At 59.0% G+C, this 17,311-nt stretch overlaps 1 protein-coding gene across 2 annotated transcripts; it reads left to right on the top strand.

The window, feature by feature from the left end:
• The first annotated feature begins 930 nt into the window (after window positions 1–930).
• IL9R (interleukin 9 receptor) lies at window positions 931–14,382 on the top strand. Of its 2 annotated transcripts, none has more exons than XM_045540962.1 (8): window positions 931–6,545; window positions 6,926–7,037; window positions 7,157–7,335; window positions 8,006–8,151; window positions 8,792–8,993; window positions 9,536–9,641; window positions 11,084–11,168; window positions 12,884–14,382. In XM_045540962.1, the coding sequence occupies exons 1-8, from the start codon at window positions 6,101–6,103 to the stop codon at window positions 13,352–13,354; spliced, it is 1,746 nt and encodes a 581-aa protein (XP_045396918.1). In that variant the 5' UTR covers window positions 931–6,100; the 3' UTR covers window positions 13,355–14,382. The 2 variants fall into 2 exon arrangements, with proteins under 2 accessions (XP_045396918.1, XP_045396917.1); XM_045540961.1 differs by having other exon boundaries at window positions 6,854–7,037.
• The last annotated feature ends 2,929 nt before the right edge of the window (window positions 14,383–17,311 follow it).

Below are 17,311 nucleotides of genomic sequence, written 5' to 3'. Positions count from 1 at the left end.
CTGAGACTTGTGTTCATGTTGTTTAACCTTAGCTGGGGTGCTTGGGGTTGGCCTGCACGTATGTAGTTCAGGGGTCATCCAGAGATTTGGTAGAGTTTAGATGCAGAACTTGGGGCTCTCCTCTCTAGCTTTTTTCTTTCCAGGATTTCCTTCCTCTTCGTATAGCCCTTGCGGTCTCTGCTTCTGAGGTTAGGGTGTGGGTAGTGTGGTCTGCTGGTCTTACGTTAGTAAAATCTGGCTTCAGCAAGGTGGAAGGGACCTTAAAGGAAAGAAGCACGCTCTTTTTGTCAGGATACTAAAGAAGGGACGGCTCCAGTGTGTGCTCGTAGCAGGAAAGATGGGTTACGCAGCTGATCAAAATTTAAATAGTTGAAGGAAATGTAACGTGTGCCTAGTCATTGCTAAGGTGTTTCGTGGGTGTGAGCCTTTGATTCCATCTCTTTGTGGGTCTCGGTATTCTCAGACTCCAGAGAGCTGCAGTCTTACCCAAACCTTATAAAAGAGGTTATGATGCACACTACGCACACATGAACACACGTGTGCACTTACAAACACATATAAACACACGTACATATACAGACACATACACACACTGAAATATCTTATTTGGGACCCTAAAGAATACAGCCAATAAATATATGAAAATATGCTTATCTTGACTAATAATCAAGGAAGTGCAAATTGAAACAAAACTGAAATATCTTTGCTTATCGTATTGGCAAAGATTAGAGACTGATAATGTTTACTGGGTAGAAGTTTGTGCAAAATCTTTGTTGGGCTGCTTGGCAATATCTGCCAGTATTTAGAGATAAGGAGGGTCTTGCTCTGTTGCCCAGGCTGGAGTGCAGTGGTGTCATCACAGCTCACTGCAGCTTCCAACTCCTGGGCTTAAGTGATCCTCCCACCTCGGCCTCCCGAGTAGTTGGGGCTACAGGTGCCACCACCATGCCTGGCTACTTTTTCTATTTTTGGTAGAGGCAGGGTTTCACTATGTTCCCTAGGCTGGTCTTACACTCCTGGTGTCTACTGATCCTCCTGCCTCGGCCTCCCAGAGTGTGGGGATTACAGGCGTGAGCCACCACACCTGATCTCTGTCAGTATTTTTAAGAGTCTCATGCTCTACCAACGGAGCTAGCCAGGCACTGGTGTATCAGCATTTTAAAATGCTAACCCTGAGACCCCACAATTCTACCCTAGTGATGTTTCTACAGAAGTGCTCATTCTGTTGATTGAAGATCCATGCCCAGAACTGTTCACCACCTTCATGTAAACCAGTGAGTGCAGGCAACAGTCCAAATGTGCGTTGCAGGGATTAGTAAACCGTGGCATATACTGCCATGAAAGGCATGAGGTAGGTTTTTCTGTCCTGACCTAGAGAGAGGTTGCAAATAGCCAGAGGAACAAGAGGGCTGCCAGGCTGACGGCTGAGCCTGCACCTCTGGTCTTGGGAAAGCATAGAAGGGAACAAGGCCACTGCTCCATGCCTGGCCAGGGTCCTTTCCCCCTGGGGCTGGTCGAATGCAGCTCAGGGCTGTTGCTTGGTCTCGAACTCCTGACCTCGAGCAATCCTCCCGCCTCGGCCTCCCAGAGTGCTGGGATTACAGGCGTGAGCCACCGCGCCCGGCCAGGGCTGTTGCTTGGGAGGAGCATGGAAGACGCTCATTTGCCAGGCAAGAGACAAATCAGTGAAATTCACATTTGGCAATCCTGAGTGCTGTGGGGAGGGAAAGGGTGTTCGGCCTCACAATTCCCTTAGGTGATGAGTGGTGACAGTCGCCTCTCAGCTCTGCTTGGGACAGCAGCTCTGCAGTGTGCTCGTGGTTTCAGATGTGGGCGGCCTGTGGGAGGCTGCTATGCAAAGCTCACGTCACCAGATGCTGCAGTTATCTCCTGAATCAGGCTGAGGGGCTTTGCTGCACACCCAGGGACAGTTGGGTGACAAGTCACCTCCAGGTTGGGGTGCCTCAGACTTGTGATGGGACTGGGCAGACGCATCTGGGAAGGTGAGTCTGTACCTGGGGCTTTCCACCCTCTGCAGTCAGCATGAACTTGAGGAGGCAGAGAGGGACGAGTGGTCCTGTCCCTGGGCCCAGGGAGCAGCCGGTGGAAGTGTGGCATTGGAGAGCACCACCCTGGCTTTCCCTCTTCTGGTGTCCTGGCCTTGGGCATCTGTCAGAGATGGCAAAATTTGCAGCGTTGACCGTAAGAATTATAAACGAATTTCCAGGCCTGTGGGGGCAGGGGGTGCTGCTGTGACCAGTGTGTCCACGTTCCAGCCGGATAGAGGGCAGGGCACTGGGCTTGTCAGGTAGAATTTCTAATTACAGAAGAAACTTTGCTTCCTTGACGATTGAACTGACCTTTGTGGGTGCTGGGGTGGGCAGCCTTGTGCTGGACGGAGTCAGCTGCGCTGGCCGCGAGGTGGAGCTGAGGTCTGGGTCCCGGGCTTGGTGGAGCCCCTCCAAATCCCCAGGCATTTGTGGAGCTTCAGGGAAGATGAGGAGCTGGTAGGATGAAGATGCCCTACTGGAGGCAGGTGGGGGAGGCAGCGAGCGAGGGTGGGTTCCAGAAGGAGGTTCAGCTTGGCCACCCGGCGGAAGGAGAGGAGGTTTGTTACGGAACGAACATCACCCTTTCAGTTTCCTGGGGTCTGGGCCAGTCTGTTCTTGTGCTGAGCTTGAGGATGTGGGCCCTGCTGGGATCCTCCTCCACTCTCCCTGACCCCTTTTGCTCTTCTGTGACTCACGCTGCTCTGACCTCACCCTATGGCCAGGGCTTCGCCACGGGAGGTCAAGAGTGGGCTTCCTCCCAGTGCGTCCTCAGGTACTACCCCTGAGCCCCTCCCGCAAGCCCACAGCAGAACACTATCCAGAGGCAGGGCGGCCTGTGTGGGGAGGCTTAGGCAGCGGGTGTCAGATAGGCAGGCATGGGTGCACGGACGCAGCTCCAGACGGGTGCCTCCTGCAGGGGCGCAGCTCAGTGGGGAGCTGGGGCTACAGTAGGGCTGCACGGGCTGCCGGAGTCCAGGCAGAAGGCACAACAAGACAGCAGGAAGAATCGGGGCGGCATTCCCCCCACCTTGCCGCCAGACCCCCCAAGAAAGCTGTGTCAGTACCTGGCCCTAACCCTGGCCCACGGTCCCTGCCCGGGCCTTGGACCCTGTCAATTCAGGGCTACGCAGGACGCCAGCAGGCTGGTCCTGGCTCAGGTGCCGTGAGGCTGGGAAGGGAGGATGGGGGTGCTGGGGGGGCTTTATGGAGGGAGCGGCATGTGATGGGGAAGGAAGCCAGGCAGAGGGGACGGTGCCCCCCCGTGTCTCTATGCTCCTCTAACTGCAGCCTGCCCTTTGCCCCCTCTGCCTTGGGTCTGTGCCTTTGCCAATACCTCTGTATCGCTGGCAGCACCACGGCCCTTCCCCTGCTCAGAAAGTGTCCCCTCCCTCCTCCTCCTGCCTTCCCTGCACCTCCTCTGAGTGCCTGGTGTGTCCTCTTTTTCTGGGCTCTGTGCACTGGCCCCCGCTGGCCCTCTTGCCTCCGTCCCTCCTGCCCCTGCCTGCCCCGCCAGCGTCTTCACACCCTCTGTGCCCAGGAGCATTGGGGCCTCCCACAGGTGCCAGACCGGCCTGTGTGTCCTTGTGGCCCAGAGTGGGGGCTGCCTCCTGCCCCGATCTCCAGCCCCATTTCCTGGCACAGCCTCCGTGGCCCCCAGGCTCCAGCTGCTGCTGGCGAGCCAGGGTCTGCATTTGTGCATCCTCCCCCAGCAGAGAGAAGACAATGCTGGGTAAGTGTTCATTTAAATAGCAACCTCTGTCCCACCCACCTCTGCATCCCAGCTTCCTGCGTGGGCCAGGAGGACGGGGATCTCACCCCTCGCTCCCGTTACGATGTGTGAAATAGGCGTGTGTCGCAGTGAGCGGGTGCAGGGACCCGTAACTAACTCGGGGACTGTGCTGGAGGCACCCAGGAGCCCAGGGCTGCCTGGCCAGCCCCCGTGACGGTGGCCTACTCTGGCCTGAGGTTCCACCTGGCCTCAGGTGAGTGCTCAGGGCACGAGGGCCGGGAAGGTGAGGGGTGAGCCTGCCTGGAGATCCGCCTGTGGCCTGAGGCTGGGACGCAGCTGCAGGGCAGCCCGGGAAACGGGGCATGGCATGCAGGCTGTGGGGCCCGGTGGCCTTCTGGGCCAGACCTCAGCTCCAAGGTGGGGCCCTGAGAGGGGACCAGAGTGGCCACAGGCTGAAGGCTACATCCACAGACCCGAGAAGGGAGAGGCTGTGCTGGGAGCGATGGCAGCCAGGCTTCCCAGCAGGACTGGGGCTGTCAGGTGCCAGCACTGTCCCAGGTGGCAGTCACTGGCTTCTCCTCCTGTCCTCACAACCATCCTGTGACCTGGTGTTGTCTGAGCAGTGGTCAGGCCTCCCTGGTGCCATCCAGGACCAGGGAGCATGTGGTGGGTGTGACAGCACCTGCCTTGGCTGCCTGGCCTGGTGTCTGTGGTTGAGGATGGGGGTGACCCTGTCTCAGTAATGTCCCATCTCATGCCTGAGGAACGCCAAAGAGAGAGGGGGCAGTGATGCTCTGGGGGAGGGGGGAGCTTGGATTCTGCCCACAGCGTCACCCTGTTTATGTGGCATTTGTGGAGTCTTCTGTGGGGGTATGTGCTGAGGGGCATCTCCCAGGCATTGCTCCCAGACTCTCACGGCTTGTGTGGAAGTTGGTGGGACCTGTGCCAAGAACAGAGGCATCAGGCGTCAGGTGGCCGGGTATTGGGCAGGTCCCAGGTCTCTCTGGGCCTCAGTTTCCTTGTCTGTAGGAGGGTGGTGATGCTGTCCTACCTGGCTTACTAGGTATGGATGGGAGTTTTCTGTGCAGAGGAAAAGCAGGGACCTTCCCCCGGATGGTCATGTTGCCTGTGGCTGTGCCCAACTCTCCGGTGCCTCCCCAGGGTGTGTCCTGGCCTCTTGCTTTGCTGCCCTCAGGTGTCACGTGGGGCTTCCTGCCCTACCTCTCCCACCCGTGTGCCAGCAACAGGGCCTGCTGAGCTTGGAGCCATCCCCCCTGCTCTCCCACCACCTACCCCTGGTCAGCTCGTAGGTGGGCTGGCCTGATTCTGCACAGAGGTGTGTGTCCCTCCACGGCGGGGGCAGTGGCTGTCCCCCCTCGGTCGGGAAGTGGCTGCCGTGCCTGAGCCTCCCCCGGGTGCTGGGGCTCCACCTCCCTCTGCTCCTCACACCCCGAGAGCAGGCTGACTGCTCAGGCTGCTTCCCTGTCTGCCCCATCCCCACCTTCCCAGGAGGGGACAGATGCTGCTGCCGAGAACCAGCCGGTCTTTCCTGCTGTGGCTGCTGGTGCCAGGCTTGGTCCTGCATTCTAGCGAGGGACGAGGTCTGCTTGATCGTTGGTCTTGACAGGGGTCTGTCCTACGAAACGTGGATAGGCTGCCAGGAGTCAGGGCCGGGGTGCGTTGGCGTGGTGCCTGCTGCGGTCTGTGTGCGTGTCTGCTCCTCTTTCTCCTTATCGCTGATCAGTCTTACATAACCAGGCTGGCCCTGCTTCCTGCTCAGGGGCTGTCAGTGTGGCATCTGGAGCTGCAAAGGGGGTGACAGGGCGTCAGCAGCGGCCCACACCCAGGCACTTCCTGACACACAGCCCCTCATCTCCAGCCGACCTCTGGGGCCCCAGGGATCCCGGGGCTCAGGACCCCAGCAGCTGAGAGCCTTGCCCTGCTGGGGGCACTGTCCTTCACAGGGCACCTCTGAACAGGGGTGTGAGAGTTCGGGAAGTGCCGTCTGTTGCATGGATCCCCGACTGCCATCCTTGTCCACTTTCCTGGGGCAGAACCCTGGAATGGGTCTCTATTTAAGGACACAAAAGGGAGAGAGAATGCCTGGAGCTTAGCTGTGTGACCCTGGGCAGAGGCTTCTGCTTCTTGGGACTCAGCGTCTGTGGACACGGACAGGCTCCCCCTTGCAGAGCTGGTGTGAGAATTGAGGTAGAAAATACATGTCATGCAATCAGCACGGGGTGTAGTGCCGAGGGCTCGGTGACTTATTGCGGTAGCTGTTGGTGGTAACCTGTTCCCCCAACCCCGAGTGCCCTGCAGGATGGAGCCTGGGTCCAGGGACAGAGGCTGGGCTGGAGGAGGATGCCAGTCCCTGAGAGGAGCCTTCGTTAAGACCCAGTTGAGTCCGGGACCCACCAGGAGATCTGAGTTGAGGGCTGCGTCTTGCGCTGCAGCCCGGGTCCTTGGTGACCTTTCTGAGCTCGGCTTCTTCTGGGTAAAGGCTGGACCGTGGTGCACAGCCTGCTTCACGGGGCACAGTGAGGGTCTGGGTGCCAGCCCACGCAGAGCACTGCGCTGGGGAGCAGCTCTTGGGGAGCACCCCTCCCAGGGGTGGGCGTCTACCCCGGACCCCGCGGCCTGGTCCCTTGCAGGTTGGATGTTGGAGAGTGAGGCCCTGCGGCGAGACGTGGGCACCTGGCTCCTGACTTGCACCTGTGTCTGCACCTGTGTCTGCCTGGGAGCCCCTGTCCCCGGGGACGGCAGAGGTGAGGGCGGGGCGCCAGTGCCTGTGTCAGCCGGGTGGAGAACTCGGGCATGCTGGGAGACAGGCCTGCCCTCTGCCACGCCCCCGGGAAAGGGTTTTGCCCAAATTGTGCTGGCCATGTCTGTCAGGGGTCAGCCTGGACCTCGGCCCCACCACCGCTAGTCTTCCCTGCCTCGCCCTCTGGGCGCCTCTCTGGGCCTGACTTGCCCACGGGCTGGAGCCCACCGCCTCCTGGGCCTCCCAGCTCTGGCCTTGAAGAATGCCGGGATTGTTCTCTGGCGACTACCCTGATAGGATGTCAACTGTCAGATCCTCCCCCAACCGTGGCTCAGCTCTCCCCTGACGCACCCACCGTGGGCTTCCAACGGTCACTGTCCCCAGGGCCGAGACCTGGCACATTCACCTGCCTCACCAACAACATCCTCAGGATCGACTGCCATTGGTCTGCCCCAGAGCCGGGCCAGGGCTCCAGCCCCTGGCTCCTCTTCACCAGGTGAGGGTGGAGGGCCAGGCCCCCCAGGTGTGGGACAGGGATGAGGGGGCCCCACGGTCGCAGCAGCTGTGGTCAGGGTGGCGTAGCGATCCCTTGGTGCCGATGCCGCCCCTTCCCAGCAACCAGGTGCCAGGTGGCTCGCACAAGTGCACCTTCCGGGGCAGCGAGTGCTCCGTGGAGCTGCCGCCCGAGGGTGTGCTCCTGCCCTCAGACAGCTTCAGCGTCACTTTCCACCACCGCGTCTCTGGGAAGGAGCTGGTCAGCCTGGTGGATCCCCAGTACCTGCCCCGGAGGCATGGTGAGCAGGGGTGGCACCCTTGGCAGGAATGTCCTGGCTGCTGGGGGGCTTGGGCAGGGCCCTGCGGCCTGTGACCCTGTGGCCCAGTGAGTGCCCTCAGTCCCTGCCAAGTGAGGCCCAGGGCCAGAGGCAGGCGGGGCCCCTGGGGGAGGGGAGGGTTACTGCAGGGGTGAAGGGGCCGAGGGCCAGGGTGGACCCCAGAAGCACCGTGGCCGCAGCAGCGCCCACCTCGTCTCGGGGGGGAAGGGAGCACACAGGCTGGCTCCACTGGCCCCGTAATGCTCCCCTACCGCAGGGGCAGGATTTTGGCAGAGGACAGAAACACAGGGCTGCGAGCCAGGGCAGGGACTGCAGCTTGAGTCATGTGAAAGGCTCTGCAGTCATAGCAGGAAGGACTCCAGTAAGATGCTGGGAAGAACTTCCAGCAGCAGATTGTGAAGGAACGGGAAGGCAAGATTCGGAAACCGCGTTGTCTAGCTGAGGGGGCTGGAGGAAGGCATTGCTGTCCGGTTCCACTGGGGGCTTTTCTGGACCAGTTTCCCTGGGAGGCACCTGATCCGAGAGGGCCTTGACCTTCCCCTGGAACCTTTCAGATGCCCAGTCCTGGGTGTGTCGAGCGGCCACCCAGACCCACGTGGCTGCGGCCTCACACGGCCTCACTCTGTTCCAGTTAAGCTGGACCCTCCCTCTGACTTGCAGAGCAACATCAGCTCTGGCTCCTGCGTCCTGACCTGGGGCGTCAGCCCTGCCCTGGAGCCGATGACCTCACTGCTCAGCTACGAGCTGGCCTTCAAGCGGCAGGAGGAGGCCTGGGAGGTAACACTTGGGCTGGCTTCCCCGAGGGCCTCTCCTGGGAGCAGCAGCCCAGGGCAGACTCCTCACTCTCACAGGGAATGACGGGGAGGGGAGAGAGCAGAGCCAGATGTGTGCATGCGTGTGCATGTGTGTGTGTATGTGTGTGACAGTAGGGTGAGTTTGAGTATATCTGTGTCTTTGTGCGTGAGTGGATGTGTGCATGTGCACACAGATATGTTTGCATATAAGTGTACTTGAGTATGCCTGTGCCTTTTGTTCATACATGTGAGTGTGCACATGGGCATGCCTATGTGTGACTGTGGTGAGTGTGGCTCTGTGCACATGCGTGTGTGTGAGTGTGCACGTGGGTATGCCTATGTGCATGAATACGTGACTATGGTGAGTGTGGCTCTGTGCACATGCGTGTGTGTGAGTGTGCACATGGGTATGCCTATGTGCATGAATGTGTACGTGACTATGGCGAGTGTGACTCTGTGCACATGTGTGTGAGTGTGCATGCACATGTGAAAGTGTGCCTGTAGATGTGTGTGGCTGTGTGTGCACAGGTGTGTCTGTACCTCGTGTGTGTGTGTGTACATTCTCAAGGGCTGAGGGACCCAGCCCCACCCTCAGCACCTGCTAACTGTCCCCAACCCCACAGTTGGCCCGGCACAAGGACCACATTGTTGGGGTGACCTGGCTCAACCTTGAAGCCACCGAGTTGGACCCTGGCTTCGTGTACGAGGCCAGGCTTCGTGTCCAGATGGCCACGCTGGAGGACGACGTGGCAGAGGGGGAGCAGTACGCGGGCCAGTGGAGCGAGTGGAGCCGGCCTGTGCGCTTCACCTCCCCGCAGACACGAGGTGGGCGCTGCTGCGGCCGCTTCCGTGGTCTGGGCTGGGCCTCTCTCCCTGTTCCTCCTGCCCTTAGCCCCTTCGCCCTCCTGGAACTGTGGCCTGAGCCGGTCGTGCCCCCATCGGCCCCTTCCCTGGAGAGCGGAGGTGTGTAAGGCGGAAACAAACCCCTGCCAACCTGTAGGTTTCCTGGGGACCCATCGTCGTGGCTGTGATTAGGGACGAGAGTGGCCTAGGGCTGCTCACCAGAGCTGGTGGCTCTATCCGGAGGCCAGAGGTGACCTCAGTGTCCTCCGTGAGGACCGGCTGACCTTTGTGCGCAGCATGGCCGGGGAGGCTCACGGGCCCCCAGCTGGCCTGTGGCGAGAAGGGCGAGGCCCAGGGGTCTGGGTCACCCAAGGCACTTCAGCGGGCGTGACACCAGCCTCCACGCCCGGCACAGAGTTCCCACCTGGGCCCAGGGCACTGACAGGGGCTCCTTTGTCAGGTGGGTTTGGGGAGAGCCTCCTAGTCTGAGGCCGCTCACAGCCCTCGGCCCTTCCTGCCCACAGGTCCCCTGGCCTCCCCCTGGGCCCGGCCAGACAGCACCCTTGCTGCTGTGTCCGTCTTTCTCCTGCTGACCGGCCTGACCTACCTGCTGTTCAAGCTGTCACCCAGGTAGGTAGCCCCCGTGTGTGTGTGTGTGTGTGTGTGTGTGTGTGTACGCATGTTAGTGTATGCGTGCATGTTAGTGTGTGCACGCATGTTAGTGTGCACGCATGCATGTTAGTGTGCGTGTGCATGTTAGTGTGTGCGTGCATGTTAGTGTGTGCGTGCATGTTAGCGTGTGCACGCATGTTAGTGTGTGTGCATGCATGTTAGTGGGGGATGGGGGGAGGGGCAGCAAGGCCCCCCACGCCCATCCTTCCCCTCCTCCCCTGTCTACTTTCTGGTCCTGAATGGGGTGGGCTTTTCAAGTTCCCACCCAGGGCCAGCGGGGGCTTGCCAGGGCAGACAAGGGAAGGGGGGTTTGTGGCAGAGGCCAGAGATGAGCTTGGCCCTGACCAGACCTCGCGTCACCCAGAGGGAAAGGCCCAGGGTCCTGTGTCCTGCCTCTGGGGGCCTTGGGCGGTTTGCTCATCTGTTTACGCGTCCTGTGAAAATGCAGCTCTGGGTGTCTGGTGTGTGCGAGCCGCACCCTCAGGCCTGGCGGACGCCGTAGAAAACCAGACAGATCAGATAAGCCCTCCTGCCTCCTGTGCCGCATGTCGGATGACAAGAGGGAGCACAGGCGGCTGTCAGGCGGAGGAGAGGACGCCAGGCGGAGGGTGTGGGGAGGACGGGGCCGGCTGGGGCTGGGTGGACGGGCGCCTGGCTTCTCCTTGGAGCGAAGGAACACGCTGAAGGGTGTGGAACGGCGTGGCATGACCTGGTGTGTTTGAGAAAGGATTGCCGGGTGCGAGGGGACGTGGGGGACTGCTGGGAGGCTGGTGGGCACACGTGTGCTGCCTGTGGAGAGAGGACAGGGCTTGAGCCTGGGAGAGAAGTGGAGACGGAGGGAACTGCCAGGGTTTCAGGGGGAGAAACTGGGCCGTGTGGGCGGATGAGGTGTGAGTGGGGAGCCCTGAGGTGGGGAATCGAGGGCGAGGCCGCTGGGGGGTCCACGGGACCAATTGGGACCCGCTGGCTTGTGGGACACCCGCCCGGGAGGACCAGCGGGTTCTGGGCGGGCAGGTCTGGTGCTCAGGGAGCCGTGGAGCGGGTGGGAGCCGCAGACCTGCCGAGGGCAAGACGGTTCCTGGAGGTGCAGGCTCCCCCGCCGGCTGAGGGTCCTGCCGGCCACTGCTCGCCCCCGCACCGGCCGTCACTGCTCAGGCTGTGAGGGCCACGTCTACACGGCCATCAGCCGGGGAGGATGCCAAGTTGGGTCTCCTGCCCTGAGAGCGGGTTTGGACGCAGCGGGCGGGGCGAGGGGCAGCAGCGGGGACGGGCCGGCCCGGCCGGCGTCTGCTGGGCGCCAGGGAGCTGTTTCCCGCAGTGACCCAGGTGGTCTGGACGGGGCCTCCGAGGAGCCCCCACGTGACCCCCTCAGGCCTCTGACTGTGCTCTCCTGGCCTCAGGGTGAAGAGATCCTTCCACCAGAATGTGCCTTCTCCAGCCGTGTTCTTCCAGCCCCTGTACCGTGTGCATAATGGGAACTTCCAGGTGTGTGGGCCACCGTGGCCACGGCAGGGCCTGGGGCAGGTGGTGCCCGAAGGTGTGGCCTGCCCAGGCTGTTGGCTTTGGTGAGGGTTGGGGGCAAGTGTGGGGACCTTGCCAGTGCTTTGAGCCTTTTTTGTGATATATAAATGGATTTAAATTTATACACTGTCTCAAATGGGCAAAAAAATTAGCTTCATTTTCCATTGCTGATTTACTTTTGTTCTCTTATCTAGAGTTTCATTGTTGATAGAAAAAGCGTAACTTTCTCATGGCTTTTCTGTTCCCTCTTGTTTGCAGCTGAGGTAAATTGCTAGTTCAAGGTGCAAACTGTGGGGCTGTGGTCTGTGTCCCCTGTCCCCCGTGTCTCACCTCCTCCTTCTGCAAAGCTGTCTGTGTCCTGTGGCCATGCGGAAGGGTCTCTTCTAGTGTCTGTGCTGCCCTTGGGGCTCCCGCCCTGGTGGGCTGTGTGGAGCGCTGCGCCCCCTGGTCCCTGGGGAGCATGCTGGCACCGTGGCCTGTAGTGGACTCTACATTTCCCCCTTGGTGGCCCCGCTGGGCTCCCACAGGCCACGGGCCAGTGTGAGCAACTCAGAGGGTCTGTGCAGACCCCTTCCCGCCCGACTAGCTGGCAGTTCATGCCGCCTGGGTAGGAGGAAGGGGAAAAGACAGCTCGAGTGGGTGGTCTCTGGTCTCGCCTCTCAGGCTGCTCACTTTGGGCAAAGGGCAGGAGGTGGCACGGGGCCTCCGCAGGCTCTGGGCCAGGCTGCCCCTTCTTCTCTAGAGTCCCCCTCCTGGGGCCCCAGCGCTTCCCTGGACTTTGGGGCAGGGACATTGCCTCCCATCATGGCGCCAGCTTACTGTGCAGAAAAATCTTTTTCTCTGTCAATGGGGAGCCTAGTTTTCAAGATTCTTGTCCAAAAATGTGATTTGAAGCTTAACACTCAGCACTTGATTCTTGAGAGTCCACCCCCTTCTCCAGGGCAGCGGGTGTGCCTGTCAGGAGCTCTGGGCAGAGATTGTGACTGGCCCTGGACTGTGTCCCCCAGTTGCAGGCTCCGGTGCTTCTCCGTAGAACCTGGGTACTTGCCAGGAGTGACTGGGACCCCCCTGTGGCAGTCTGGCGCCACGGGTGGGTTCTCCAGGGAGCAGCACGGTGATGGGGCTGTGGTGTGTGTGGTGCATTTGTTGGAGGCTACTGGTCCTGCCAGGGGAGCAGCTTCCTTTGGGAGGTGTAGCCTCCTACGGCCCCACAGGAGGATCCAGGTCTGCTGGCCTTAGCCCGGCCTTTGAAAATTGCCAGTCCTGGCAGCGTCTGCTGTCTTGTGTGTGTGTGTGAGACTGAGTAGGTGGGTGTGGGGTGGGGTGCCCGGTGTCTGTAGCTGCTGGAAGCCCTGGGGTGGCATGCTGTCGGGTTGCTTCGCCCTTTGCACCTGTCACCATCTGTGCCCTGGTTCAGGCTGCTGTGAGCACCAGGCCTTGCTCTGGGGAAGTGGCGTGGGGCCTGAAGGGACTCAGGGTCCCATATTGAGGCTGGGCTGGCACATGGGGAGAAGACAGAATGTTCTGATCACAGGTGCTACTTGGCCTCTGGGAATGGATGTCAGAAGGGCTTCCTGGAGGAGGAAGGAGGCTGGGCCTGCCTGGGAGGAGGCTTCTGCTCCCAGTGTGCATCTTGAACACACCGCCTGAGCCCTGTCCCCTCTGGTGCTCTGTCCTAGACCTGGACGGGGACCCACAGAGCCAGTGTGCAGTGGAGCCAGGACGGATCCCCACGGAGAGCCTCGGAGTCCAGCGTCCAGGAGGCCTTTGTGCTGCTGACCTTTGGCCTGCGACCCGCACGCGCGGAGGAGGAGGAGGGCACTGGGACCCTGGGGGCTCGGAGTTCCCAGGATGGGCTACCAGCAGGGTGCACAGAGTGGGGGGGACAGCCACCTGCCTACCTGCCGCAGGATGACTGGGCCCATGTGTCCCCCACTGGGCCGGCTCCCCCAGGGTCAGAGGGCGGCAGCAGCAGCAGCGACTATTGTGCCTTGGGCTGCTATGAGGGGCCCCAGCCCTTGGCCGTCCCGGGCAATACCCAAAGCCCCAGGCCCATCCCGGCCTCGGCCTGTGGCCTTTCCTGCGACCAGCAGGACCTGGAGACCCGGCAAGGTGGCCTTTGGTCCCGGTCAGAGGCACGGGCTCCATGAGGACCTGCAGTGTGTGTGCTCCCTTCTGTCCTTGGCAGGCAGGCAGTAGGCTCAGTGCTGAAAATTCTAGAACCCTGCCTCAGCCAGCTGCATCCTGTCCATTTTGGGGAAAATGGACTGAAGTCTCTGGAGCTGACCCTGGCTGAGCCCAGACCTCCCGGGAGGGGGCACCGTACTGCGGTCAGAGGTCCTGTCTGCAAGAGGCTGGAGTCCCTCGTCATCCTCCCTGCTTGGCACCTGTGCGGAGGGGCCTCCACCCTCGGCCCGCTGCCCGCAGCCCCTGGTGGCCCCTCACTGTCCCCGGCTTCACTGCAGCCCGTCTGAGAAGACGGGCCTCAACCTCTCAAAGGGCCAGCCTGGGCCCAGCGGACACCCGCGGGACACTGTGACTGGGTGGTGTGACCTCTTTCTGTGCCCTCCTGTGGCACCTTTGCTACTGAGATTAAAAGGGACCTATGGCTATTCCCAAGTGTTGGTGGCTGGGGAGGGACCAGGGCAGGTGTGAGGGGTGGGGGCTTGGCCAGCCCTGGGCTCTCTGGGCTCCGGGGACCACAGGTGGAGGCCCAGGGATGGCTCCAGGGACAGCAGGTGGATGGTTCGAGGCACAGCAGGGTGAGGCTCAGGGACGGCTGCAGGGACGCTGCCCCTCCTGCCCCTCCTGTCCTTGTCCTTCCACTGGCCCCAGGAGGCTGCGCGCTGACTCGAGACAGCCGGGCAGGAATGACCAGCCGGCAGTGGCTGTGGCCTGTGAGGGGCCCTCGCCCTCCCACGGGCAGCTTGGTCTGAAGCGGGAGTGGAGGGCAGAGCGGGACGTGCCCGTGGGGGTGTCCTGGGGCTGCCATTGCAAAGTGCCACGGACTGGGAGGCCTCGAACCACAGAAGTTTGTTGTCTCACAGCTGCGAAGTCCAGAAGTCTGGAGTCTGTCGGCTGCACCCCCTCTGCAGGTGCTAAGGAGGGGGTCCCAGGCCCCTCTCCAGCTTCTGGTAGTTTCTTGCTTGTGGCAGTAAAGCTCCAATCTTCACACGTCTTCCCTGTGTGTTTCAGTGTCTGAATTTGCCCTTTTTGTAAGGACACAATCGTAGTGTCTTAAAACACTGGCCCTATAACTTTTCCTTAACTTGATTGTCCGCAAAGATCCTATTTCCACGTAAGGTCACATTTGCAGGTACTGGGGTTAGGACTTCAACATAAAAATTTTGGGGGACACGAGTCAACCCATAACTGTCTCTGCCTCTGCCAGTGATCTCCACGTCCATCCCTGCTGGCCCCAGGTGCCGGGCCCCTCCCAAGGCGCCCCATCCCTTTCCTGGGTGCCCCAGGCAGATCACAGCAGGCCCTGACAGCCAGGGTTGGGGCTGGCGCTGGGCTTCTCTGCCTAGAGAGGGTTGGGATGGGACCATTCTGGGGTTGGGGATGCTGAAATTTTGGGGGTAGGATAAAATGGAGGCTGGTCTCTGGACACTAAGCCATACGGGGCCCCTCTCCCGGGGGCTCCCATGTTCCCCGTGTCCTAGGCAGAAAGAAGTACTTGCAGCCCCAGGCCCCCAAAGGCCAGAGCCCTTTCTGGCTCAGATAAACATCCCTCTTGCCCTGCATATCTGCAGGGCCCCCAAGGTTTTGTGGGGAGCCTCAGTGGAGCCGGATCCTGGTTAGCAGGGGCCAGGCAGGCCCTAGATCTTTAGCGTCCAGAGAGCAGGAGGGATGTGGATGGAAGCGAGGTGCAGCATCTTCAGCTCTAACCAAGTATAAAAATACTCGTGTGAATCCACTTCCTGGAGTCGCCCTCTGGGGCGCCCTGGGCCGGTGTATTTACAGCAGTGTCTGTGTGGCCTGTGACGCTTCACATGGGACTTGGGCCATCTCATGATCAGACAAGTGACCCCCACAGCTGGGATGCCTCTCCAGGGTGGCCTGGACACATGTTCATTTGACTCACAATTTTTTCCTGAGTGGCACCTGGAGACCCCGCTCTGGGCTGGAACCTGAGTGCGCAGCCACCTAGAGGCTGTGTGACTGCAGGTGAGTCATGTAGCTAGCTGCGCCTTGCCTCCCCTGCACACGGGACCAGCCACACCTGGCAGAGTTGCTGTGAGTCCCCCTGAGCGAGACACCTGCACACAGTGGCGCTGAGACACACCGACTTCTCCTTGTTGAGACCGGACAACCCTGGGAGACCTGCATGACGGCAGGGCACGGTGCAGAAGAAAGACCCTCCTGGGTGAGCCGCGGGGGCGTCTGTGAAGGCATCAGGGGGAAGGTGAGCTGGACCTGGAATGATGCAATGGCCAGTGGGTGTAGGAGCCGGTGGGTGGTGTGGCCGGAGCTCGTGTCCAGAACGTGGTCCAGGCCCAGGCGGCGCTGCACTGGGGGGACCTGGACACCAGGCCCAGGGGGCACCGCGGGGAGAGGGCTCGCCCCGGTGAGGGAACGCTGGCGACTGGACTTTCCTCTTGATTGAGGTAAAATTAGCTGTCTTAGGATGTGCACTTCAGTGACATTTGTACATGCACAATATTGTGCAGCCATCACTGCTTCGAAAACATTTTCATCACCACAAAAGGAAATCTCCTATCATGTCGCAGCTGCTACGCAATCTGCTGTCTCCCTGACCCCGGCAACCACTAATCTGCTTTCTGTCTCCACGGATTTGCCTATTCTGGATATTTTATATAAATGAAATTATTCAGCGTGTGACCTTTCGTGTTTGGCTTCTTTCTTTTAGCACAATGTTTTGGAGGTTCCTCCATGTTGTAGCATCAGCGCCTGGTTCCTTTTTACAGCCAAGTACTATGCCATTGTATAGGCAGACTAGATTTTGTTTTCCTGTTTATCTGTTGATGGACATTTGGGTTGTTTCTACTTCTTTGTTATTGTGAAGGATGCTGCTATGAACATAAGTGTACCTGTTTTCAATCCTTTTGTGTGTATATCTAGGAGTGCAATTCCTGGATCCTACGGTAATTCTATGTTTAGCTTTTTGCAGAACCTCCTAAGTATTTTCCACACTGGCTGCATCATTTTACATTCCCATCAGCAATGTTCACATTTCTCCACTTCATTGCCAATAATTGTTAGTGTCTGCGTTTTTTTTTTTTTTTTTTAAATAATAGCCGTTCTAATGGAGGTGAGGTGGTATCTTATTGTGGTTTTGATTTGCATTTCCCTAATGGCTAGTGACGTTGAGCATGTTTTCCATTTGTGTATCTTCTTTGGAGAAGAGTCTCCTGAAGTCCTCTGCCTATTTTTTAAAAATTGGTTTGTTTGTCTTTTAGCTGTTGAGGTGTAAGAGTTCTTTATATATTCTGGATACTAGACCCTTATCAGATGTATGACTTGCAAATATTTTTTCCCATTCTGTTGGTTTTCTTTTCACTATCCTGATAGTGTCCTTTGATGCACTAAGTTTTACATTTTGATGAATTCCAATTTCTCTATTTTTCTCTTGTTTTCTGTGCATTCATTGTCATATCCAAGAAGCATTGACAAATCCAGTGTCAATAAGCACACAAATGCCAGCATGATCTCACCATGCCCACCTGGCCCATTTGTGTCCGCATCCATCATCCTATTCCCCTATTTAAATCATTCCCCGGCCCCTACTGTCAATTACGGATCCATTTTCCATCTCTGTAGTCTTTCCTTTTCCATAACGTCATAGAGATGAGATCATACAGCATGTGATCTCTCTTTCACCCAGCGATATGCATGACACATTCATCCGTGTCTTTGCATGGCTTCATAGATCACCCCTTTCTCTTGCTGAATAGTATTCCATTCCATGGATGGACCCCAGCTCGGTCATTCACTCACCTATTGAAGGTCACCCTGACTTCTTAAAGGATTTGGGCATTATGAAGAGAGCAGCTGTGCATAAGTGCATGTTGGTTTTTATTTGAGTATAAATTTCCAAAGCAGTTGTCTAAGTATCTAGGAGTGCAGTTGTTGGCTTATATGAT

Source organism: Lemur catta, chromosome 2 (assembly GCF_020740605.2).
Source record: "Lemur catta isolate mLemCat1 chromosome 2, mLemCat1.pri, whole genome shotgun sequence".
Classification (NCBI taxonomy): domain Eukaryota; kingdom Metazoa; phylum Chordata; class Mammalia; order Primates; family Lemuridae; genus Lemur; species Lemur catta.
This window is presented reverse-complemented; position numbering and strand designations above follow the sequence as displayed.

Excerpts from the sequence above, each read along its gene's own strand:
- IL9R (XM_045540961.1), top strand. The coding sequence starts at position 6,101 with ATGGAGCCTGGGTCCAGGGACAGAGGCTGGGCTGGAGGAGGATGCCAG. Across the intron at positions 6,546-6,853 it reads TGTCCCCGGGGACGGCAGAG|ATCCTCCCCCAACCGTGGCT; the intron begins GTGAGGGCGGGG and ends GTCAACTGTCAG. Across the intron at positions 7,038-7,156 it reads CCCTGGCTCCTCTTCACCAG|CAACCAGGTGCCAGGTGGCT; the intron begins GTGAGGGTGGAG and ends GCCCCTTCCCAG.